General features: G+C 38.5%; 2 protein-coding genes across 3 annotated transcripts in view; both read left to right on the forward strand.

The window, feature by feature from the left end:
- Nucleotides 1-25,023, forward strand: part of SLIT3 (slit guidance ligand 3) — a 536,826-nt gene that overhangs the window by 321,735 nt on the left and 190,068 nt on the right. For both annotated transcript variants that reach the window (XM_049829395.1, XM_049829396.1), the window contains 3 exons: nucleotides 1,480-1,551; nucleotides 6,798-6,961; nucleotides 21,815-21,956. In XM_049829395.1, the coding sequence (XP_049685352.1) occupies nucleotides 1,480-1,551; nucleotides 6,798-6,961; nucleotides 21,815-21,956 (378 nt within the window). The remainder of the gene's footprint in view (nucleotides 1-1,479; nucleotides 1,552-6,797; nucleotides 6,962-21,814; nucleotides 21,957-25,023) is intronic.
- The window catches only part of PANK3 (pantothenate kinase 3), a 307,492-nt gene that overhangs the window by 58,301 nt on the left and 224,168 nt on the right, over nucleotides 1-25,023 (forward strand). The gene's annotated exons all lie outside the window — the stretch shown is intronic.

Below are 25,023 nucleotides of genomic sequence, written 5' to 3' on the forward strand. Positions count from 1 at the left end.
TCTGTTCTGCAGTGCAGCAGTAACACAAACATGCCGGTGCCAGTGTCAGAGCCTGCTCACGCACCTCTCCTGAGTGTGCCTGCGCATAGCCGTCTACCCTGCAACCTTCTGGCTTTGCCAGTATGCCTGTGTGTCTTCCTGCGTACCAGAAAAACAGTCTTAATAGGGTATAATCTAATTTAGCTTTAATCTGCTGATGCTGTAGATGATGGTTATGCCAAAGGATTTCTAGCCAGAATTGTAAAAATGTTTTTAAATTGGCAGGTGACCAAGAGGGCTAGTTAACTTCTGTAAAACTCTTCAACAGCTTTTGATTAGATGTCCTATGTGGATACATAACATTGGAACAACTAAATAGTTCAGGGACGGGTAGTGTGCCTTTAGGTTGCTTCAGCAGGTACTTTCTTCAACACATAAACAAATGTACAAAAGCACTATCTTCTACCAAAGTGACCCTGTGGAGTGCTGTGCCCTTGTATAAAGCAGAGGTCGCTCCGTGCTGCAGTGCTGTGGACACCGCGTGTTTCAAATAGGCAGCTGCTACCAGCAGCAGGACTGGCCACGCTGGGACATGGAGTCATCACCGGTCCCATCAAATCTTGTGATAAAACTGGGCTACTGTATTTGCAGATTTGGTGCACTTGGAGCACAGCACTTATGCCCTGTTGGAGTGCTTTCCATTTCCTGTGCCATCTTGATAATCTTTATAGCTTCTAATTTGCTAGAGAGTCATTGATATAATTAGGAGCTACATAAATGGGAGCAGCACACTCAGCTGATGATAATCGAGTCGGTTCATTTTACGTAAGAAGCACTAAGGGGGTCCCTACCAGCAGCTGAGATCATTTTCTCTTTAAGCTCTGCTTTGATAGAGCAGCAGAAATCCTTACATGCCTGGGTCATGACATGTTTTATTACAGTCTGTTCCACTACCCATGTATTTTTTCATAAGGAAACCAAAGAAAGGGTAGCCATCCATCTGTATGTTTTCAAAAGGGCAATTTGAGCTGTCTGTCCATGTAAGCTGGCTGTGTTAACAAGCCCGTGAGAGTCAACAGCTCTCTTTTGGTTTGAGAGTGAGCGCTTAAGTGCAAAGCTTTCCTATTGCAGTATGCAAGCTTGGTGTTCCTCCAAGTTGCACCAGGTTTCCAAGCAAGTGGTGGCTTAACCAAAAAGTTGGGGTCCATTCCAGTAGTCGATAAAAACTCATCTCCTGTATTCCTTGGTACTCAGACATGGTAAATAGTAACCTTCATTCATCCTTGTGCAGCTGTTGGTTGCTCTGCCCCAACAATATCTTTCATGATATGTCACAAATTGTCCGAGGTATCGGTCAGCATGTCTTACTGTTCGCAGCCTGGCAGATTTGTTAAGAAGAGTTTTAGCAGCCTGTTTCTGTAAATAGTGTGTTGGTAAAGAACTGTAAATAACTGATCAATCTCTTATTCTCTTTTGTCTCTTTTTTTTCTCTCCTAACAGTACTCTCAACAATAACAACATCACCCGCATTCCTGTTACCAGTTTCAATCATATGCCAAAGATCAGGACTCTGTGAGTAACGTATTCGAGTATTATAATAATAATAATAGTGATGATGGTGTCAGCCATCTCTTTGGATATTTGTCGCCTTGTGGTAGTCTTATTTCAGTCTCTTCCCAAGGTGAACAATTCACCCTGATCTCCTGAGGAAGACAGTCACTGAACAAGGCTGACCCTGCGAGGGCCGTGGCGGGCAGGGACCCCCCTCCACGGGGGCAGCCTCGGGCCCATCTGTGGGGATGGGGACAGTTGAGGACCGGCCGGGACACGGGTGGGGACCAGCTCCAGCGGGGCCCACGGCCGGGCAGGGTGGTCTGGGGCAGGGTGGAGACCCGCGCTGCCTGGCACGGCTGGGGCAGGGCCTGAGAGCCCCCGGCTGGGCCGTGCGGGGATCCTGGGCCCTGGCAGGGCTGGGGGAGCCCGGGGAGCCCCCGGGGAGGCTGAGTGGAGTTGTGATGGTGGCTGGTGCTCTCGGGGCCCTGGATTTACCCCGCGTTAGGGAAGAGTCAGGATTTTGCATTTAGCCAGAAGAGAAACTAGCAATTTTTTCCCCCACGGGAAAATCCGTAATGTGAAAAGTGTTCCAAGCTGGAGCACCATCAAAATTACGAAAACTGTTCAGATGGATCAAGTTATTTAACTTTGTTAATGTCCTGTGTTTAAATCCTATTTCTTCTTTTCAAATTCAGAATACTAATTTCTGAAACAAGAAATTTTTTAAAGAACTTGAAAAAAGCTTCTTTTCCAGATACTTTCTGAAACAAAATGTCACTGATTCTGATGCATTTTTTATAAAAGCTTCTCTTACATCAAATCTTGTTTTCTGTAGCTGGGCACCATTCCACTGGAAAAGCTCTGATCAGCTTTAGTAGACCAAAATACAAAGACCGTGAAATTAGACTGTGTGCATTTGTATAATTTAGCCATAGCCTACCAAAAACATTTTCTTTAAATAAATTATTCCTTTAAATTCCTTCAGGATATACACACAACTTCAGGAAAAGTCATGTTTAAACAAAGTCTCTCTGTTTTTCTTCCAAAATCTCAAACTCAACCAAAATGTATTTAGTCCTAAAAGCAAAGAAAGGGAAATAGTAGCTAGCCTGAAAATTGTCTATGGCACTGAAAAGATAAAATGCTTCAAGGACGCTCCATATTTATGTGTAAAATCATATTAAATAAGTTAACAAAACTGAAGAAAAATGGCTTTCACTTGTGAATCTATATAAGATAACCTCTGATTTAAATTTACATTCTTCATTAAATGGTGACATTCATAGATCTTAATGGAAGTAATTAAATGGAAATTAGATGTTTGTCTTTTAGGAGAGAATGGATAAAGAAGACAAAGGTACAGGGTTACAGTTTCTGGAGTTTTGCCTTTTCTCATTCAGTCACAGTGGTCCAGAAAATTTGCCTGGGTTCTTCAGATTAGTCAGTCTCGTCTGTTACCAGAGCTCAATGCCTTCTGTCATTTTCCTTTTAGTTTAATTTTGGAGATGGCTTTGTATATAGCTCCCTGGAGACTTACACTGACTAATCCCCCTCTGCTGTAATTAAGGAGGAGAAAAAAAAAAAAAAAAAGAAAGAAAGAAAAAAAAAAAAGGGAAGGAAGTCATAAATAGGATTTATAAAGGGAAGCTTTTATATTGAATTCTGAGAGCCACATTTTATAGAACATGAATGCTGACCCACTCTAAAAGGATTTGCTGGAAATTTAATTTAGGGTTTATGGCTAAAAGGGCACCTTTGCAAACTTGCATTCGTATTCATTCACCTCATGTTCTGTATTAGCTAGTTTCATCAATATCAAGTGGCATGTTTCAGTCTCCAAAGACTGCCAAATAACACACAGTACCCTTCTTAGCTGTTGAATATAGGAACTGAAAAATCCTACATAGACAGGTGGAAATACAGTAAAATAGTTTAGTTTTCTATGTGTCCTTCCATCTGTTTCAGCAGAAGCAGAAAAGTCATCAAAACAGTAATTAATACAAGATAAATACAGGAATCAAATAGCATTTCATAATTTCCTCTGCTGCTCCTTCATATTAAAAATTCTCCCTCTATCCCCAAGTCATCTTAGCAATTTTCACAATTAATACTTTATTAATTATAATTATTAACAAAACAAGTTTGCATAGCTACATATTACTCAATATTTTCTGCATATCTTCTATTCAGAATTTAGGCTAATACTGTTTTGATTTAACCAAGTTTTGTGTAAATGGATAGTAATACCCTAACAACAAACATACACCTGAGCACATGTAGAGCTGATCAGTTTTTGTTCACCTATCTAAAATATTTCTGTAAAGATATTATTTGGGGGGAAATGTTAATATTCTCTCTAGTTTCCTGACCTTTATTTCACTTGATAACCTGTTCCTTCTGTGTTAATATACAACCTCAATGAACAGTTTGCTCAGAAGGAGAAAGCTGTCTGAAGCATAATGGCTGAATAAGATCTGCTATTTACTTAATCTCTTGGTTGTTGATGCAAATTCAGTCCAAATGGAGAGTGAATGATGTTCATTACAGTTTGGTGACTCTACTGTTTTCTTAAAAAATGATCATCAGTTTGTACACCTTCTTGAATAGCTTCACAATTAGATGTGCTTTTTTTCAGAAGCTCTTGCAGGGAGTCCCTGGTCTGAATATTACTTAAGTAGGGACAAGCCCTATTTTCCATCCAGCTGAGGCCTCGTGTGGTGTGGATAGTGTTTTTCCTATGTGTCTCTTTTTGCACGCTAGTAAGATCCATTACCAGGACATTTGGGGCTGCTTGTGCTACAGCTGCATCTGCTGTGATAGTTTTGTGGATAAATAGCTTTATCTTCATAAGTCTCAAAACAATCTGCTCATTTAAGAACAGAGAAGGAAAAATAAAGGGGATATTCAACTTGAACATGACCTCTCAGGGGAGCAAAGAGGAAAAAGAGAGAGAGAAAATTGCTAGTAAGATTTGGAACACTTGAAGAATTCTTTTTAAAAATCAGCTTTTCTGTGCTCACCTTTTTTATTTAACTGTCTTTTCCATTGCTAAGTTTCATTGATCTGTTAGCCTTGATTGGAAGTGACAGGAATTAGTTTTTATTGATCTGCTTTCCTTTGCTTGAAACAGCTTTTTTTATGTTAGAACATGTCCCCCATACCTATTTGCTTAATGGTAAGTGTCCCGTTGTCTCTGCAGGTGTGAGTGACTTCTAAGATAGGTAATTGCATAATTTCTTTTAATTTTTTTATTTAAGGGTAAACTGAAAATGTACCACATCACTTCAGTGCTTTTCATGTTCACAGGGAATTGGTGTATTATGCTTCTGAAGTACTGTGAAAAGTCTTTTTGTGGCTGTGTTCATTAATATAATTATCAAAAATATATTCTAACAGGCTGCTTTGTTAAGCTTGATAGGCTCTCTAAATGGTGTCCTCTCAAAAGCAAACTGTAGAATATCTACGCAAAAAACTTCAATGAGGTGGGGCTCTGCTGAGGCAGGTGAGCTGGCAAAGAGGTGACAGTTTGCACTACTAAAATGGGAAAACCCAGAAACCAGCTATACAAATTTAGTAAGGAAAAAAAACCCAGCTCACAGAACTGGAAAGCTACCCCGTTTTTGTGAAATTGTGGTTTTGTTACTTCTGCCTACCTGCATCCATACAGGGGATGCAGGGCATGACATGGGATGAGCTCTGCTTCAGTTCCTGAAGGAAGATGATTCTAAGCATCATTGTTGACTGCTGTGGTGGTGGGAAGGGATAAGACTTGGAGGATTTAAACGCAATGCTTACTCTCTAAGTTAGAACAGAGTCTTACTTAGGATGATTTCTGGCTAGATGATATTTGTTCCCTTTTCTTTGCAAATATATTTTTTTGTTCTTTCAATCAACAAAAAGTGTTCCAGGCAGATTAATGGTTCATAATAAGAAAACATTTTACTAGAAATCTAACTTACTGCAGTGTCAATTAAATAGCTTCATAATCCCTATACACAAGGTCTTCTAGCTATCCTTCTAAAACAATTGCATTTTACAGTGCTCCCAGGAGACTAGCATCTTCCATCTCCACAGGATAAACTCTCAGTTCCAGATTTGTAGCCTTTTACTGTGACTGCCCACCCCAGACATACAAATCTGGGGACTGTCAGCCTGGGCGCCACTGCTGACCTGCACTGCCACTGTGCGATATGAAGATCTCACAGACAGTTAATTTCTTTGTTGGATGGACAGGGCTAAATCCTGTGCACACCAAATGTGTGGGTTTTTTTAAATGTAATGCCTGTAATATTAGTGAATAATGCTTTGTCTAACCATTTCTGACAGGACTTTCAATCTGTTTTATCATTTCAGCTTTGGTATAACACTGCAAATGTATGACTCATTACAAGGAATGAAATAATTAATGTCCTGGGCTTTTGTTTTGACCTAAAGTTTGGTAGCTATTAAAGTTACCAGATTTGCTCCGTGAACGCATCGTCATTTTGTAGACTTCCCCCCCCAACGTGACAATGCTTCTGCAAGTCTCTAGTGCTAGGCATGAAGCAGGCTGCAAAGGGAGCTGTGTGGCTAGATCTTCCATTACAAAGAATGGCTCCTGCATTGCTGTGTGGCATGACCCTGTCGTGGTTGCCACCTTCATCATTACTTGAAAATTCCTGTCTAGAACCTGCATACTTGCATTAAATTGCCACAGTAAAGAGCGTTGATGAATTTGTTCAGGCAATACAGGAACATACAAGGTATCAATAGCCTCTGGTATGTGGGTTTTCTCTCTCTCTCTTTTACTCTCTGTCCCTCCTTCCTCCCTACAAAGGAGAGAGAAGAGGCAAGAATCACCTATCATCCTGTTTTTCAGCCCGGTCCTCATGTTTATACAAGCCGTCCTTTAAATTCACTCAAAGATATCACATTTACAAAGTTATTTCTGATACAAAATCACAAGCAAAGTGATTACTTGGAGGAATCTTAAATTCTTCATGTTTTTTTCTCTAGAATGGCCAGCTCATGATTACCTGTAGGCAGGTAATTATTTAACTTCATTCTTCCAAGACATTATAAATAATAGCACTAATTTATATGCAGGCACATATATTATATGGTAATGTAGACGATCAAGACCTGACTCAGCTGTAACAGATAACCTGCAGCGATCCTACTTACACTGTAGTGAAGAGCCAGACAGACTTGTACTTGATTGCTCTGGTTTGTGTCTTCTGTTTAAAAAACTACTAACAACTTTAGGGTTGTTCTGTCTTTTGTAGGCGGCTTCACTCCAACTTCCTGCACTGCGACTGCCACCTGGCTTGGCTGTCTGACTGGCTGCGGCAGAGGCGCACTATCGGGCAGTTCACCTTCTGTTTGGCACCTGTAAACCTGCGCGGTTTTCTTGTGGCGGAGGTTCAGAAGAAGGACTTTGTCTGCTCTGGTAATGATGCCAGTTACTCATTTGTCTAACAGCTGATGGTTTTATATCGATATTCACATAAAAACAGTGAGTGGAAAATTACTATGTTGTGTTTGAATGCCATTCTGTAGCAGTCCTGTTTGTTTCTGTCATTACTAAACTGTATGGGAGTAGATCAAACTATTAATTTTTTCAGCTTTATAAGAATTATTGGATTCCAGTTAACATTTCAGTTCTCAAATTATTTTTTCAACTTTAGCATTGCCAATGATATCAACATAAGAAATCAATTAAGTGTGGATAATTTGGTATTTCTCAAGGGAACAGCTCTACAGCTGACTGGAATACAAAAGAAAGGAAATAGAAAAATGCTAATCTGAGTCCGTTGATAAATGATTGGACTATAGAACACGAGGAGCAGATTTTATCCCAGGGACTGAAACAGGATTCGTAAGGAGCCAATGTACTTTGCTGTTCTACAAGTTTCCACACTGATAAATGAGGCTGATGATATATGGCCAACTCACAAACCATGTGTATAGATGTTGGGCCTGTTCATCAAGGCTCTGGAACTACACTTGGCTCTTTTGTGATAGAAACACATTTTCTTAAAAGAAGAAGAAAAAGAAAGAAAGAAAAGAAAGAGAGAGAAAATAGAAAAAAATGGAAAAAGAAATGTCTGAATTTGGCTGAAAGGAAGAGATCTGGCAGAGGAGATGCATGGCAGTGTGTATGCTGTGGGAAAAAAAAAAAAAAAGATACAAGACACAAGTTTGGAAAGAGCTTTGCAAGCCAAATGGTAACACAGGGAGCTTGTTATGAAGCCAATGTGAGTCCTAATCTTGATAGACTAAGTCTTGTATTGTGTTCTTTATCTCTCACAGCTTGTGAGCCCTAAAGCTTTATTCTCTTTCTTTGTACATGGGTTGACTGATGGAGATACAGTACAAGTGCTTGTGCTAGTAATGTTTTTAGGAATGCCTTTTTCTATAGTTTCTTTTACATGTGACAAAGAGAGAAATGGTTGTACTTAGAGAAGAAGCGTTTGATCCCCTTAGCTGTATCATGGATGGTAAATTAATGCCCAGCCCTGAAGGTATGCAGGAAGTGTTATGGACACATGGAAAATGAAGTTGTGCACCAGTGATTTTTGTGACATGATTTTCAAGAGCGCTGAGCAGCTTCTACGCAGTTGTGGAGATTTGATGATGCCCAAGATATCTGATAAATTACATCAAAAGTTTAACTAAAAGAAAAGTTTAGAAATCTAACAGTCTTGGGAGAGGAAGGATAAAAGAAATGGATAAATGAATTAAACTATTAGCAGAATCTAATTTTACCAAAGAGGTAACCACAGCATTTTTTTCTTTTTATGAAATGAAGTTTCAGATGGGGCGTGAGTTCAGCTATTTGGATTTATGATATAGTGAAGTGAAGGAAGAAGAGTTGTTTAAATCAGGAGAAGAGATAATAATTGCTGAATGAGAAATGTGATGTGGACAGAACTCATCTAAATGGAATTTTCTGTGCAGACTATGACTTCCAAAAGAGAAAAGGTTTTTAACAGTTGCCTGTGGAACCAAGAACATATAAGACAACTCTCAAGATTGGCCTGCTTTTTTTTTTTTTAGACATAAGTTAATAAAAATTAAAAGAAAGAAGCTTCCAGTGAGAAAGTCCATCAACTGTATCCCCTAATCCTCATTTGGGAAATGAAATATACTGCAAAAGAAATGCATTTGGAGTTCTCATTTTAGTGGCGGATTTAGCAGAGAACTCAACTTAGTACGTGCAAGTTCAACAAAAACCTACATGGACAGCTAGTTTAAAGAGGATATAAATCTTCCCTGCTCCTTATTACAGTTCTTATTCCTGATTTTACAGCATAATTTGTGCGTGTTTGACTATGAAGTCAAACTAGGACAGCAGGTGAATAGTGAACTGAACTGGTTCCTCTGCAATGGAATTTTATACAATTTAAGCTTATATGAATCACTGTAACTAGCCTCAAGCTGGCAGTGAAAGCCACCTTTGCATTATAGTTATGAAGAGCTGAAATACAATGTAGTGAACTACGCTGTTTAAGTATAGGCTCAGCATTTCAAGCACTTTTGTTTTTATGGTAGTGGGAATATCATCACAGCAAAAGAAAACTCAGCTTTTCCTCCACTGTAAAATGGGCTTCAGCAGAGCATTCCAGTTCAAAGCTTGTGCTGTTGCATGCTTCGAAGCAGAAAGAGTAGAATCAAATAGTTTGGGGAAAGAAGAAAAGCATCCTTGAAAAACTTCTGGTTATTCTTTGAACCCTATGCAAATTATTATTTTTTTTAAGTAATTTTATGACAAATGTTCCTTTGGAAACAAGTTTTGCGTGCTACATACCAAGGAATAGCATAAGTTGGAAAAGAAAAAGTGAAACACTGATAGAGATATGCCATAACTGGAACCCAAATTGCTTGATTCCTTCTGGACACTCTGCTACCAGTCCTGTACCATGATGTTTATAAGCATCAGGTGCAAAGTCTCTCAAGATAATGTTGCTGAAGTCAGAGTTATGTGCGGATTATATCTGTGTAAACTCAGTCATACCTGTTTAAACTGAGAGTCAGGCTTTCAAAAAATGTTGTTCAGCTTCTGCACATAAATTATAAAAATGCTAATTCAAATGGCACTTGTAGGCAAATTGTGAGCCGCAGAAAAGCTATTCCAGGTTTCACTTGTTCATGCCCATGAGCATTTGGCTCAGATCTGTAGGTAAATGTGTAGGATCAAATAGTGCACAGTTGCCTGGAGATAGGTTTGCAAATATGTCTCATTGGATTTGTGTTACTGAGGAGGCAGAGGAAAGGTCATTAACAGAAATGAGCAGGGTTGGGACTAGATGGCCCCTCACCATCGGGGGAGAGTGCTGAGTACTGCTGGCAGTCCTGTCACCCACCAGGGCCTTCTGGCTGGCTGCTTCAGCAAACTGTCCCCTTCTTGTAGCAGAGTCTCTCCTCCAGAGCCACCCCTGACAGAGCAGCCTTCCTGGGCCTTTGCCTTAAAGCCATCTGTTCCCAAAGAAATCTCCAAACAGACTCTTCCTCCTGCACAGCCACTTATTGAGCTCTGGGATGTGTTTGGTGAGGCAGTCTCCTACAAAACAGTATGTTGTAGAAGGGGAAATTGTGTGGCACCAGAGGATGGGTGCCCCTGTTGATGTGCTGCACATAGCATGATGTCTTTCTCCTCTCTCTCCACCATAACCTTGCAATTCACTGCCACGTTGCCAGGACAAGAGAAAACAGTACACTAAGCAAAGACTTAATGTCACTTGAAATACTACCTGCACTCTGATCCTTGGGAACTGTTTATTTTTATATTCCTCTAGCTAGCAAAGAAGCCTCTGGGGGTGCTGGGTTATGCTCGGTACCTCTTTGAGCCTTCCAGTCTTTGCTTGGATCAAACCCAGCTTCCTTTCCATGCTCAGACATTTCACTGTTGAGCTGGCTTCTCTTTCTCTAACTCTGTCCCCCCACCCCTCATCCTCCTCTGACCTCCTTAGGATAGTAATTTTATTTCATTTTCCTCTCATAGAAGTTTTATTATGGTTCTTTGATTTTTCATCTACCTGCTCTTTAGTTACTGAAGTTGCAATTACTGTACATATTGATCAGTTATGTTAAGTCATAATGTGTTTTCTCACCTGCATTAGTGTGGCTGTAAAGCTTTGTAAACTGCAGCACTGGGTTCATGAAGTTATACCATCAGCAACACCTTGGTCTTTTCAGTGCTCTGTGCAGAACCCACTGAGTGACCCCATTTGGATTTTTTTTTACAATAATGAATAATTCTGGGTTTTTTAAGTATATACATGAGAAAATAAATATGCATCTGAATGGCATATCTAAGAATAAAGCAGATGCATTCAGGAGCATTTTATCTCATACTGTGGTGTGTAGCATACTTCAGCCACTGCTGTCCTCAGCTAGCTGCTGTCAGAACAGCCCAAATGTCATCAGTTCTCAACTGGTTGCTTGCAGAGGAGACTATCTGGTAGATAAACAGGCAGAGACTGTGGTTTGATTTCAGTGGGTGGTGGAAGGAAGTTGATTTTTCTCTTGTACTGTTGCTGCCAATTCTGAGGCAGTATGTTAGTCCTTGGTGTGGACTCTGAAGGTGCAGGTTGATACAGATTTGTTACAGTTTTGGCCAGTAGCTTGAGGCATTTTACAGTGGACAGCATTTACAATGGAGTATGAAGATTGGATGAGATTCCTTAGCATAGACCAGAGATTGATATTTCTAACAGTTAATGGATTCATGCTTTTCTTATGTATGAAGCACCAGATACTAAAATCTTGACATTAATTTGGAGCTGATTTGTCCTGTATGTCTTGTGATATGAAATTTAGCAAAGCATAAGTGTAACAGATGTGATTTTTAAGTACTTTCCTAAGATAGTTTTCTTTAATAATGAAACAAGTATTGTAGAGAAGGAAGTTGGATCCATATATCATTCTCTTTTTCATTAGAAACCATTTTCTCAGATTCCTGATCCTTAGTTCCCATTTGAAGGATCTATAAGAACCTGAAGAAAATCAAGATGCATAATTTGGATTAAATGTGTTAAAATTTAGTCTGAAATTGATGCAAGAGAGAAATCATTACCAGAGCCGGTTGTCTAGTGATTTCTGGCTAAATAAACTAATACTGATTTTAAGAAAATAGTGGATTGATCCCAATCTCGGTTGAAGACCTAGAGTTTCTGATCCATACAGTGAGACTGCAGCTGAAGTATAATAAAAAGAGGAAAATATGTTAGCTTCCTGCTGCTTAATGCAGACTGGAAGCCCTAATGAGGAAGCAGATTTATTTGTTTAGTTGAGGTCAAATGGTCTTAAAACATAGCTGTTACTCTCTGGCCCAGACCACAAAACTCAGTAGATTGTCTTGCTCCTTTTTTCTCCTAATAACTTCCTAGCATATTGTTGAGGAGGCAACCAACAATGACTAACTAATAAAACGGCACTCCTCAGGCTTAGTATCTTAATGAGAACATTCAGAAGATGCCAAAGGAAAAGTGTGTGGGGAGAGGAACTCCCCCCCATCTGCTCCTTTAAGAGACTGTGCAATAGTATATCTGCATAACTAGCAGCAGACCTGCTGCTTTCAACATGGGATGTGAAGGTACTGCTAGCACTGAAGATTGGTGCTCCCTGGAAACTCAAGAGGGACAAGGACTATTTGCTAATGATGCAAATTTTGCTAGTGCTGGCCAGTAGCAGTTGCTCCTGACAGAACAGAGCGGTTTCTCTCCATGCAGTCCATCCCAGTTCATGCAGAGAAGGGCTGCTAATGGCCCTCAGTTTTAATGGTCACAAGAAGCTGGATAAACAAAATGGGAGGAGGCACCCTTTTTCTCTCTGTGTGTGTGTGTGTGTGAATGGTCACTTTCTGCTGTGCAGGATATCCTCATTGTACAGCTGTTTTATTGCTTTTATAAGTGAGCTTAACCATTTCTTCTAACTTTGACTTCTTTCCAAAAGAGTGACCTGTGAGTCATATTTGAGAAATAACATCTTTTTTCTTACTGTTAAGTAGGTTCATGCTTTTTGTGACCATCAACAGACCCAGTAAGTGCTCTTACAATGGAGTCTATGCAGGACTTTCAGTGTTGTATGACTTTAAAACCTTTTGCTAAAAATTGTGTTTTAAATTTGGCCTTAGGAAATTTTTGTGGAACTCCTATAGAATTTTTACCTCCTGTTGTAATTTGCTACCACAAACTAACATTGACATCTAGTCTAAATAAACATTTCAATACTGAGCATTTGTTAGTTGCTCCTCAAATGAAATCCTATAGGAGGTTTGGAGAGATGCTAATTGCTATTTATCACTTTGCTTTCTGTTTCCATTAAGTTTCTTATTACAAATTTAAATTTACTCTAGCACTAGCAGTTATGTTGTTATATACTGTAAGAATTTATTTCTTGAATTCCTTCGTATGTAAGGTGCCACATACGGTGTTTTTTTTTATTTGGGACACCATCTTGCAAATCTGAGGGATAAATATGTATTTATTAAGGCACCTAATATTTCTTTGAAGACCAAAGCTGAAAATCGGCTTTAAATTACAGTAAATTTAGTTTTACTGTCCAAAAATGATGTCTTACCTTCTCAGTATAATTACCTTTTTTCTGGAATTCTCTTTTCCCCAAAGCAGTATGTGTAGCTCTTTAATGCTTATTTAATGATGGCAGGTTGGGATATAATTATTCAGACATTGAGCTTTTGAACTGTTGCTGTAAGAATAATAACATGATTAGTTTTTACGTTAATGTCCAAAACCAGTGGTTTGTTTTATTACTAGTATGTTGGTAGTATTTTGGTATACAATGGCAATGCATTATGGTGGTCTGTCCTGCCACAGATCAGTACCACAGCCTTGTTCTGAACTAGTTCACAGAGAGCAGTGATGTTAAAGATGAAGGAACAGGGTTGACTCTGAGTATGTGGCCAAACCTTTGTATGAAATCTGTAGACTTTTTCTGTTTGATACTTATATGTGATTAGCAACGTATTTGTGGGTACTCAAGCATAGAGCTGCTTATAAAAAGACTACAGAATTCCATAGGTGGCAAATACAAAGTTGCATACAGCCAATATCAGGTTCATGTGAATTTCTGTTTTATTGACCATGAAATTTAGTGATGTCATATAGTTGCATTAAAACTGTGGTGGGTCGACCATGGGCGGCTCCAGATGCCCACCCAGCTGCTCTCACTCCCCCTCCTCAGCAGGACTGGGGAGAGACTAAGATCTGCTCCAGCACCTCCTCCCCCCCTTATTCTCTGGCTTTGCTGCTGGCAGCGCTGTTTCTCACGCTTTTTTCCTCACTCCTTACTGCCTGGCACCGTTTTGCACTTTCTCAAATACACTTTCACAGAGGCACTACCAGCTTCCTCTGAGGGGCTCAGCTGTGTCCTGCAGCAAGGCCGCTGTGCAGCTGGCTGGGACCGGCCAGAACCGGCGGGAACCGGCCGTGCCCGGCACGAGGCAGCCCCGGCCTCTCCTCACAGAGGCCCCTGCAGCCTCCCTGCCAGCGCCGGGGCACTGACACCCCGTACCAAAACTGAAGGGATTTCCTGGCTCATTGAATTAATTCCTTGTAATCGCAGGCAAACGTAGGTCAGAAGATCCGTAAAATGTTATTCTGTAGATTCCAGATATGAGAAAGAGCTTGAATACATCAGAGGTCTCTTGCAAAAGACCGAAGGCAGCAACCTCAGCCTGTCTCAGGAGGAAGGCAAGAAAAGTCGCTATTGCCCTGCGTTCCTTAGCGAGTACCAAATGCCAAAGAATTTGGCCCAGGAAACTCTGAGGTGGCTCTGGGAAGGGGATGATGCCTCACTCTTCAGTCCTTGCCCACTTATCTGGAAAAAACTGTCTCCTCGCTCCAGATCTGGCCATTGGGTGAGCTTGTGACCAGGCTGGACCCCTCAGGTGTCATTGTCAGGACAAATGTCACATTCTGTCCAACATCCTCTGAATGCCTGTGTCAATCTGTAATGCTTCTGACTGAAGTGAATCCCGTCGTCGTCCTCCTCTTCGTGCAGAGAGCAGCTTTTGTCCTGAGGCAGGGAAAGTCCTGTGTTAGCTGTGGCAGGACGTGGGGGCATGGGCAGGCAGAAGGGAAGACAAACGTGTAATCATACAAAATCATGTTTAAAACTCCTTTTCAAATCCCAACAAATCAAACCCCAGGGACTCAAAGCATAGTCTTAAACTATTCCTATCCCTTCCATAACTTTATGAAACTTCATCGTGAAACAGTTCAGGTTCTTTAATGGATAACCTGTTTAGAAGGCCATTCCAGAACTATACTCCCTTCATAGGCTTACAACTGATCATGACCATTATCTATCATTTAACCTTGTACAGGTGGTATCCTTTCACTTAAATAATTTATTTTCCTCTTCATTTTTATGCTTGAATATATTTATAAGTTCAGTGTATTATTTCTGGACCTATTTTTAAATGTCACTTCATATGCACCTTCCAGACTGCTGATACAAATCGTGAAATTGCCGTTAATGACATTACTGTACATAGGTGTCATTTGAACTGCAGAAACACTACATCTTTTAAGACTTTCTAGTAGCATCATTTTTTTAGTCTTTAGCCTGTTTTAGAAGAGCAAATAGTATACAAACCCAGAAGACCAAATACATGCTAACAGCCTTCCTTGTGGTACAACAGTCAGAAAGTTAAGTTCTGGTTGCTTTTGGGAGAAAATGCCTCTGTTGACAAGGCTGGAGAAAGACCTTGAAAGAAAGGCTCAGAGTGGGTACAGGGCGTAGGAGACATTCAAACACTGACTTTTCAATCCCTCCTATGGAAGACTTAGATGGAATAAATTTATCTGAGAGAAAAACAACTTTGTCAAAATTCTGAGAAGACTCAAGTTATCTCACAGATTCTGTTTTATTAATCCTTCAGAAGAACAAATCTACCTATTAAACCTCAGTTAAAGGTGAGCCTGCTTCTTTGTTCTACTTCCATTTTGTTTAGAAGTCATCCATACAATTTTGTGCTATTATTGTTAATTAAATAATTGCAATATTAGTGCTTTTCGGATAAGACAATGTGAAGTAAGGTCGGATTTTCGATGGTGTTACTTTACTGATATATTTTGAAACATGCAAAGTAGGTTTTTGTAGAATAAAGTTCATTATGTCGGACCTTCCTTTCACTGCAATTAGATATTTCCTTTTTTATTCCTCCATATTTGTTTGTAAACCAATTGGTGTTGACTTTGCCTACAGAACAGTTGTGTTCATGTGCCGTAAATTTTTAACAGATAAATTTAGTGTTTGGGAATGTTCAGCAAACAGTGAACTTGAATCAAATAATGAGTATCCATGACTAGCAAATTTTTGCATACCATGAACTTGATGGTATTAACATCATCAATCAGGGGCTCAAGTCACTAATCATCAGTTCTTAATGCTGTGCTTAGCAAAAAGCTGTTGAACAACCATAGATGGAAATATTTGCATAAATATTTGCAGTAAATACTGCACATTCCTGTAGAATAAACACATTTGTACAAATTTTTCTCCATTAGTGGAATATTTGCCATCAATGAGGAATGTTAACTTTGCAGATAGTTAGTTGTGATTGACTTGCCCATATCTCTCTGCAGGACTATGCACACTCAAGTGTATTTTAATACTGGCATGTAAACACCAGTCAGGAGCATTACATCTGCTTTAGGTATCTTTTTGAGATTGTATTACTGGGAGTCTAGTGAAAACTGTAGCTCATGTAGTAGTAATTGATTTCAGATGACCCAGCACTGTAAGAAGTTCCAATGGGTTATCTAATTAAACCACAAAAGGTCATAATATAGCCATAGATCTGCAATACTTATAGTGTTTTGTTTATTGATCAATAATTTCATGTCTGCTATACTTAAAATGATTTAAAGTTACCACAGATTTTTAACTGGTAAATCCTGTCAGATTTATCTTAAAATCCATTAATATTTTTTACAAGTAACTAACATTTTGCTGGTGGAAAGTAACTGCTGCAAAGGCAATTGGATAGGTGAGGAGGTAATAAAGCACACTACTTAGTGTGCTGTAATTGGGTGTCAGTGCAAATGAGATTATTTAGTTTATTTAGTCATTGCAAAATTTATTTAAATGCCTGTGACATTTAAACTGTTCATTTATACACCATAACCATTCTATTCTAATTGTAATATCAGTCTATTTGCTGCTCTTAAAAGGCTAGAGGCCAATGAGATGCTTATTTGAAAAAAACACTTAATTTCTCTGTAAACTGCTGGGTCCTAAGGCTCTCCCCTCTCTCCTCTCTTCCCCTACCCATAGCCTGAGACTGTAAAATAAAGTGGTGCAGGCTAATGGCATGCCAGATATTAACTACTATAATCACTGAAGCTGTCATTCTATTACATCAGGCACAAAAAGGATAGTAATTTTTGTTAATCATGTTCCTATCCTAGCTTCCACATTTTGTTAGTGTTGGGGTTTTTTACAGCAAAATGTATAATTGAGTTGATGATTTTTATCTCTTATAGAAAAATATAATTAACATGGTGAACTAGTGCTGCTGTGTAACACAAAAAATCTGAAATGACAAGATGACAGATAATAAGAACAACTTCAGAAGGAAAAGAATGTAAATGCAGCTGGCTTGTCTATGGCCATTTCCTTTTGTTGCATCCGTGCCGTAAAGAGTTTACTGCACTTGTGAAGGACACAAACAGGAATCCTGAAATATTTTTGCTTTTCCTGTGTCTTTTCTTTTGAAGAAGTATTGGCATCAAAGAAAAATTCATTTTTAGATTTCAAATATCTTTCTTTAGAGGGTTTATTACCTGGGGTTCTTGATCTATCTGTATGCTTATACTTTGCATACCTATGAAAATTATACATAAATTTTAATTTTAGGAACTTTAAATTCCATAGCCTACCTAGACTTGTTTTCTTGACCAGTCCTTTTTTTACCAGCTCTCCACAACTATACAACGTCTAAGTGATTAAACTCTCTTGGATTTTTTTGTGCTTTAATTCTATAAATTTGTTATGGAGCTAACAATAGATCCTCATTTAATTGAAGCAGTTAAATCCAAATCAGATTTGAAATTCTGTTTATAGCATTGTTCAAGAGAACTTCACCGTAACAGATGACTGTTTGTCAAAGAGCTGATGGAATATGTGCTAGATGCCTGTGGAGTGTGCATGTGTAATACAGTATTTTGTTCTTTGCAAAGGAAAAACATAAGCAAAAGCATTTGATAATAATGATAGCAATTTATGCACAAGGTCTTTTTATTTCATTAAAATTCTCAGAAATCTACTAGATTTCTAGTCTAGATCTACTTTTGCTCATGAAGAAGGAGGAAATTCACCAAACATAAAGGGCTGTATTCAGTGTGGAATCAAAAGTATTTTTACTCTAAGCACAAAATGTCAGTGAAAAGTGGCAGGAGTACTGGGTATTTTGAGACACAGAAAATTCAAGCTTATAATGAGAAATTAAGTTTGTAAAAATACTCCTTTTTCCATACTATTTTGAGTGAAATGAGAAAACTGATCACTCATTATATGTGGAAAATAAAGAGTCTGCACAAAGACAGCCTCTTTCTTTACTTTTTATTTTACTTTACTTTCTTTCAGCATAAGCTGTTATTTTTTCATCCCATTTCACTTGCATCTGCGCTAAGAATAAAGACATATTATTGCTTTTTCTCTCTATTTTGACATCATGTACCTCCCTGGTTAACTCATTGGTTATTTGTTTTACTCGCTATCCATAAATCAAAACTCTGTTCACATAAAAGTTCCTCCTTCACAGTGGAAAATCACAGGTAAATGGGTTTTGGTCCAAATTCAGGGTAAATAAAAGGACTCCTATTGGCTTCAGTCAACTATATATCAGGTGTTTGTTTGGAGAGGATCCGAAAGTCTTAGTGGGCATCACAAATAATGTTCTGATTTACCTGTTGGCATTTCCATTCAAAAAGTTGCTGGAAAGTTCCATGATATTTAACTGAGTATGATATTCATTATCACCTTGTTACTGTTGCTGCCCACTTTTTCTGCAAGGAAGACTGGTGTTTCTGTCTGTCTTCTCTCTTTTCAGAGTACTTTATATAATAATCTCCTTTCAAACCATTCCTTTAGCATAGAGCATGCTGCAATACTGCGTCACACAAAATGTGGAGGTGATGAGCTGAGTTCCACTGAATCTTCTACTGTTATTTAGATGCAGGAGAGTCAGGAACAGACTCTTGAAACTCCAACTGGCAATACATCGGGTTTTTTGATGTTGTGCCCTAATGAAAAGGAAGTGTATTACTGTTTCTGTAACCCACAGTGTTATGTTGTAGTGTTATAACTGTCCAAAATGCATTTTCCCCTCACTACAAAGCCTCTTCAGAAAGCACATCAGATGTGTGATGATAAAGGGTGTGTGGAAGATTTGACCTTGCTGCCAACTTTCTTTTTGCCTCCCAGAGAGCAAGGATTGCTCTGAAGTGTTTCTTCTCAGTTAGATAATTTCTCCCTGTTCCTCAAAGCTTGCAATAGCTCGTTTGCACTTCCCTCATTCCTCATTTTTGTTTTGGGTATTGCACCACAAGGTAGGCAGACAAAGAGAAAATGTAAAATGTATGTGATCAGGTTGTAAGAACGCAGCTTTTGTTATGCAAACGTAACAGAGGCCTGTGTGCATTTTGAGGCAATATAAGCCATTTTCAGAAGTAGTCACAGTTAAAATCTTACAGAAACCTTAGACTTCGTGAAAGGCAGAGCTGGCAGTCCTGTTGGTGATATGCAGCAGAGGTCCATTAATTTTGAAGGAAATCTATTAATTCACAATGATGGTATGTCTGCCCTGCATTTCTGTAGCCAGAAGACAGACCCATGAGAGCTGCTTGTGCTGCCTGCTATACATGTACATGTTTAACTAGTGAAGATTTTTTATTTTTTTTTGTTTAGTTCAAATAGCTACAACTTAAATACTGTATTACACACATGGTCACATATGTAGACTATGTTAAGACAATGTCTAGTAAGATTTTGAAACCAGAACAAGTCAAAGTTCAGGTTGCCTGATAAATATGAATTTGATTCCTTGGGCTAATATGCATTAGGATTTAGATTTTAATTACATTATTGAATTATTTTTTTTTATGGTAGACTCTTACACAGTTGTTTCTGTAGGGTGAAGCTGCTGTAGTACTGAAACCAGCTCTGTGTTGAGATAAAAGACTGTTGCTGGTAAAATCCTTATCTGCACTGTCACAGAAGCTGGAAAGTGGGATATAAATGAGACAGGATATTTTAGCAAAGAGAAAGGATCATTAGGATCATCTCATGATGAAAGCAGCTGCACACTCTCATAAAGAATGAATTTGACTCCTACCCATGCCACAAATGTCCTGTGAGACTCGTTTTTTTCAAGATGGTCACTACCTCTGAAAATCTGATTTCTGGATGTCTTAATTGGAGTTCTGAGGTCTGGTCTGCTAAAATACAGTTGCACACAGCTCTGATTAGCATCAATGAAAACTATATTTAAAACACAGTGCTATGAAACCCACATTTTTCTCCTGCTGTCCTGACAGAAAGTCAGGTGATGACCCAATATAAAAATTTCATACCCAATACTTTATTTTGGCAACATTTTCTACACAGTTGAAATGGTGATCTTATCCTGAAACTTGGCAGTATGCTTTAATATAAGGCAGCTCTGTCATCCCTGGCTACAAAATAATATTTAAAGTGGATGACCGCTTGCTTGAACTAGGGGAAATTCAGACAAACAGAAACAAATTCACATTAGAATTCAATACATTTCTAACGGAAGGCATGATTTTGCAGTAACTGTCTTTTGCTTTCCAGAAGGTCTCCCTCTGCAAGTGTGAAGTCAGTCTGTAGAAGTTTTCAGCTGCCATCTTTTCAAACTATCTGCCTTTCAAAATAACGATACTTAGAGGTGCCATGTCTTTCTGATGGTGACTTCTCATTGCTGTTTACAAGTCTTTGAAAATAGGAACATATGTAGGCTTGCTATACAAGTTGATGTTGTTGTGCGTAGTTAAGGGCTAAACCAGAGGTTATGTAGGCATAAATCAAGAGAGAAAATTTGTAAGAATGTTGCATTGTTATAAAATTTTGATTGTCATAATGATATCGGATTGCAAATTGTTGCAAACAAATATTTCTGGACTTCTTGTTACCTGCAGTTATAATTTATGAAAGTATCAATCATGGGTCTTTTCCAAGACAAACCCCAAGAACGTACAGCTTTGTATATAGTTTTTCATGTTTCCACATGTATTTATGATTTGACAATTATGATGTTTTAATTTTTCCAACCAGTAGACCAAATATGTTTTCTGATTATAATCTACTGTAATCTAGAAAAATACCAGTTTTTCCTGTTTCTGTTACGTTTTTGTCACTTCTTACCAATACAAGCCTTCACATTCAGCCCTCTGTGTCTGGTCAAAAAGATACTTGGGGTTTCTTATGTTACATGTACTTTGGAAACATGACTCACCATAAATTAGTCAATAACTGCTACATCTTGATAACCTCAATTAGTATAGCAAAACTGTTTTATCTATAAGTGTATGTATGTATCAAAATTTTAAATGTAGGAATCATAACCATTTAGGTAAAATTGACATAATTGCTACTTTCAAAAAAACTTAATGACACTTAATTAAACCTGAATCTAATGGATTGACTAGAATGTATATAGAGCAACATGTTCATGCTGAAGTAAGTAGCTTCTTGTCTTTCAGTGGAATTACTAGATTAAGCAAGGATTTGAAGGTTTGAACTCACATTTTTCTAAATTCTTTTCGTGTTTCCATTAACTGCATTGTCTAATCTTGAAAAAACTAGCTTTATATTTCCAGTCTTTAACCTCAGTTCAAAAACGTAAGTCATCCTTGATGACAGCCTTCTCAGTATGTAAAAATACTCAAGGAGTGTTTGTGCAATGGAAACTTCTAGGCAAAGATAACTTTTGGAAGTACTACTTGATCTTAAGGCTTATTTTTAAAGTCTTTGAATAAATTGATATGGCTGATCATGGAGGGGACCAAAGAAGTGTTCTTGAGAGAAAGAGATTGACAGAGTGGAGACTGAGGAAGAATAAGAACACAGTAATCTTTTACACATTTTGTCTGCAGTTTATTTGTAGCACAGTATATTCACTGAATCCAAATAAATTATTACTTAATATAGTAAAAGGACCCGGAAAACTCAGACACTGATGTATTTTGTTGTTAAAATCTCAGGCAATCATTTTTTAAGACTAACATTTAATGTTTTCATTATGCCTCAGGTCCCCAGTCTGAACCTCCATCGTGCAGTGCCAGTTCCATCACTTGCCCATCTGCCTGCACCTGCAGCAACAATGTAGTGGATTGTCGAGGAAGGGGCTTAACAGAAATTCCAGCTAACCTACCAGAGGACATTTGGGAAATGTAAGTGCCAATTTAATGCACCATTCTTTTCCATGTCTCTCCATTTTTAGTCCATGTCATAGCCCCCTGTGTGGAAGAAAGGCACATGTTTTGAAAACTGTTCTGAGCAGTTACCAGGTATATTGTAGTTGTCCTCTTTGCTTTTGTTCTTTTGATCTAAGGGCAAAAACCATTCTTTAACATAAATTAAGATATTGTCTGAAGTTGCCCTACCCTAAAACAAGATGAAGTTCTTGGCATGTTAGGTTCAGATTGTGTTTACATCTGACAAATCTGGGATTACAGTTCTATAGTCAGGAAAAGGAAATACACAGCCCTTTTTTTTTAAATTGAATTGTTTTGGGTTTAGTTAGTGAATTGCACAAGAGGTGGAGGGTTTTCTTGTAGCTTGGCAAGATGTATTTGTGATGAAGTGAAGGATGACATCAGAACACATTGTCCTTGGTGATTTATCTTCTATTTCTTGTCTCCCAAATTTTGTTACTCCCAATTCTTTAACACTTTTGTGACTTTTTTTTGTGTTGTGAAATCAGATACTGGTTTTACAGAGTTATTTGTCTTTACTACTTTTAGGAATTGTAATCATCTATTTTTGTGTCCATGACTTCATACTACTGTGGTCCTGAAATACAGTTACATTAAACCAAGTTTCTTTTGGTCAGTCAATAGGGAATGCAGATCAATTCTTTTCCTATTTAGGTGCTTGTACAGAGGTTACTGACATCCAAACAGCTTTTACAGTCTACATAGTATGGATTCAAATATGTGTATAGTCACCGGACTCATTCAGCTTCTCGTTGCTGTAGAAATACTGCTTTATAGCAAAATTCACTAGGATAAAGCATAAGTTGAATTGCTCAAATGTAGCCTGGCCCACTATGTTATGCCAGGAATGTGACAGTTATGGCCAGTGAAGATGCTGTGCTATATTGTTTCCTGGCAATCTGCTCTACACCACCACTCCTCTAAGTCACTTTGTCATTTGCTTTTATAATTTAAGGTTCATCTCAAATTTGTTTGGATTGTTATCAGTACAACAGTTCAGAGGTAGCTTATGCTTGATTGTGCATCTCCACAGAAAAAAATATATTAGAAATGAAAAAATAAGCTCAGTAAGTGCAAAGAATAAACAACATCTGAAAATTAACATTGTTGACAATGTATCTAGAGCATGTAAAAAATGTTTACAGGAAATATAAACTCTTACGCAAGCTGTTCTGAATTCCCATTACCTGCCTGCTCACCTCCTGACAAAGTTCAGAATGTATTGGTTGTGTTCATTTCCAGTATATTGTGACACACAAATTATGCATGTAATACTTGTTTTTCTCTGCATGAAAGTCAGTTAAAATTATCCTGAATATATAAATTGTGTTTGGCATACTAAGAATATTCAACGTTTAGTCCTGTTTCCAATTCTGTCAGATGGAGTACAAATTTTCAGGAGTGGCTGGATTGGTTCAATAATAAGAGGCAGAGGATTAAATTGGTCCAGACTCGCTCACAAATTAGGGTTGGGCTAGGAGAACTGTAAAAGTTTATTTTGTAGTGTTGAAAATGCCAGCAGAAATCAGGTGATCTTTGTGGCTCCATGCCAGAGTCACATGGAGAGCAGTATCTGCAGGAAGGCTGAGATTGGTGTGCTCCAGCACTATCCTTACAGCAGTGCACCTCAGTGTGAGAAAGCAAGTGAAAATGTTCACCTTTAGTGTGGTTATAATAGCATCGAGTATCCAAGTCCTGTCTCTGTTTTGATTGCTCCAGTCCACAAACATAGCCCCTGTAACCTGTAGTAAAAGCAACTTAGAAGATCTACTTAGATGAGCAGAAAGTGAAGAAAGACTTGGAGAGCCTTTAAGTTATGTGGTGAGGTAGTGAGTCAAGATGCACATAACATTTTAAGAAACTTTCATAACCTGGAGGTTATAAACTTTCTAGATCCATAGAATACCACAACAAGCTCTTAGCACACTGTTAAATGATTTAGATGTCAGACTTCTTGCATTTTAGGCAGTACTTACTTGAGTCTTTGAAGATAAACCTCTTGAATTGTTCTAATCCTGCACATACCCTTTGCAGTTCACAGGCACTTCAGGTGGGAGTAGTTCTGCAGAACTTCAGAGTGTAACTCTCAGGAAAACATTTATTGCTCCCTTTCTGTGGGAATCGATCCTGTGAAGATTTCATTTTTATGGAATATATATATATTAAGAAATTTAAGTAGTTCTTTCTATTTATGCTGAGGGTGGTGAAACACTGGAACAGGTTGCTCAGAGAGGTGGTAGATAACCCCATCCCTGGAAACATTCAAGGTCAGGTTGGACGGGGCTCTGAGCAACCTGATCGAGTTGAAGATGTCCCTGCTCATTGCAGGGGGGTTGGACTGGAGGACCTTTAAAGGTCCTTCCAACCCAAACTATTCGATGATCCTGTGATTCTTTCTGAATAAGTCTTAATGAGTGACATCGCTTCTATATGGTTTTTCCTACTGGTAAAATGGTGTTTTCATTTCATAAAAGTACTAGTAAAAAAGAGCAATTAACCTTATATCCAAGGTCATATTCTTACACAGAGTAAAGGATATAGTCATATAGCAAAATGTTTCTGGAAAGATGGAAGAAACTGCCATAGTGTTTTCCCAGAAAAATCCTGACATAAATTCTTTTGACCAAGATAGCTATTCTGGTTTATGCAGAAGTCTGTCATACTGCTCACAAATTCAGTTTGTCTGAGGCTGCTCTGGGCTTATTCAACATAAAATCCATCCAGAGGTCTAGTTCCAGCTACACATGGAATAATGTCTGTCTTTTGATTTGCTGTGATAGGCAGAATAATACTCTTTTGCTCTAATGTTATAGCAATGGGGCCAAGTAAATTCTCTCTATGTGCTGCAACCCACCTTTCTCGCTGTCACGCAGCAGTGCTGTTGGGTTTTTTTCACTTGCCCCTGTGGTTGGCATTTAGTCAGACCCTTTTTATAAAAGGTGGCTACCTAGTGGTGCTGCCTGAACACTTCTTTCTGGTATCTGTAATCCTATGATCTGATCCTTGTAATCTTTGAGATATC

Source organism: Accipiter gentilis, chromosome 26 (genome assembly GCF_929443795.1).
Source record: "Accipiter gentilis chromosome 26, bAccGen1.1, whole genome shotgun sequence".
NCBI lineage: Eukaryota > Metazoa > Chordata > Aves > Accipitriformes > Accipitridae > Astur > Astur gentilis.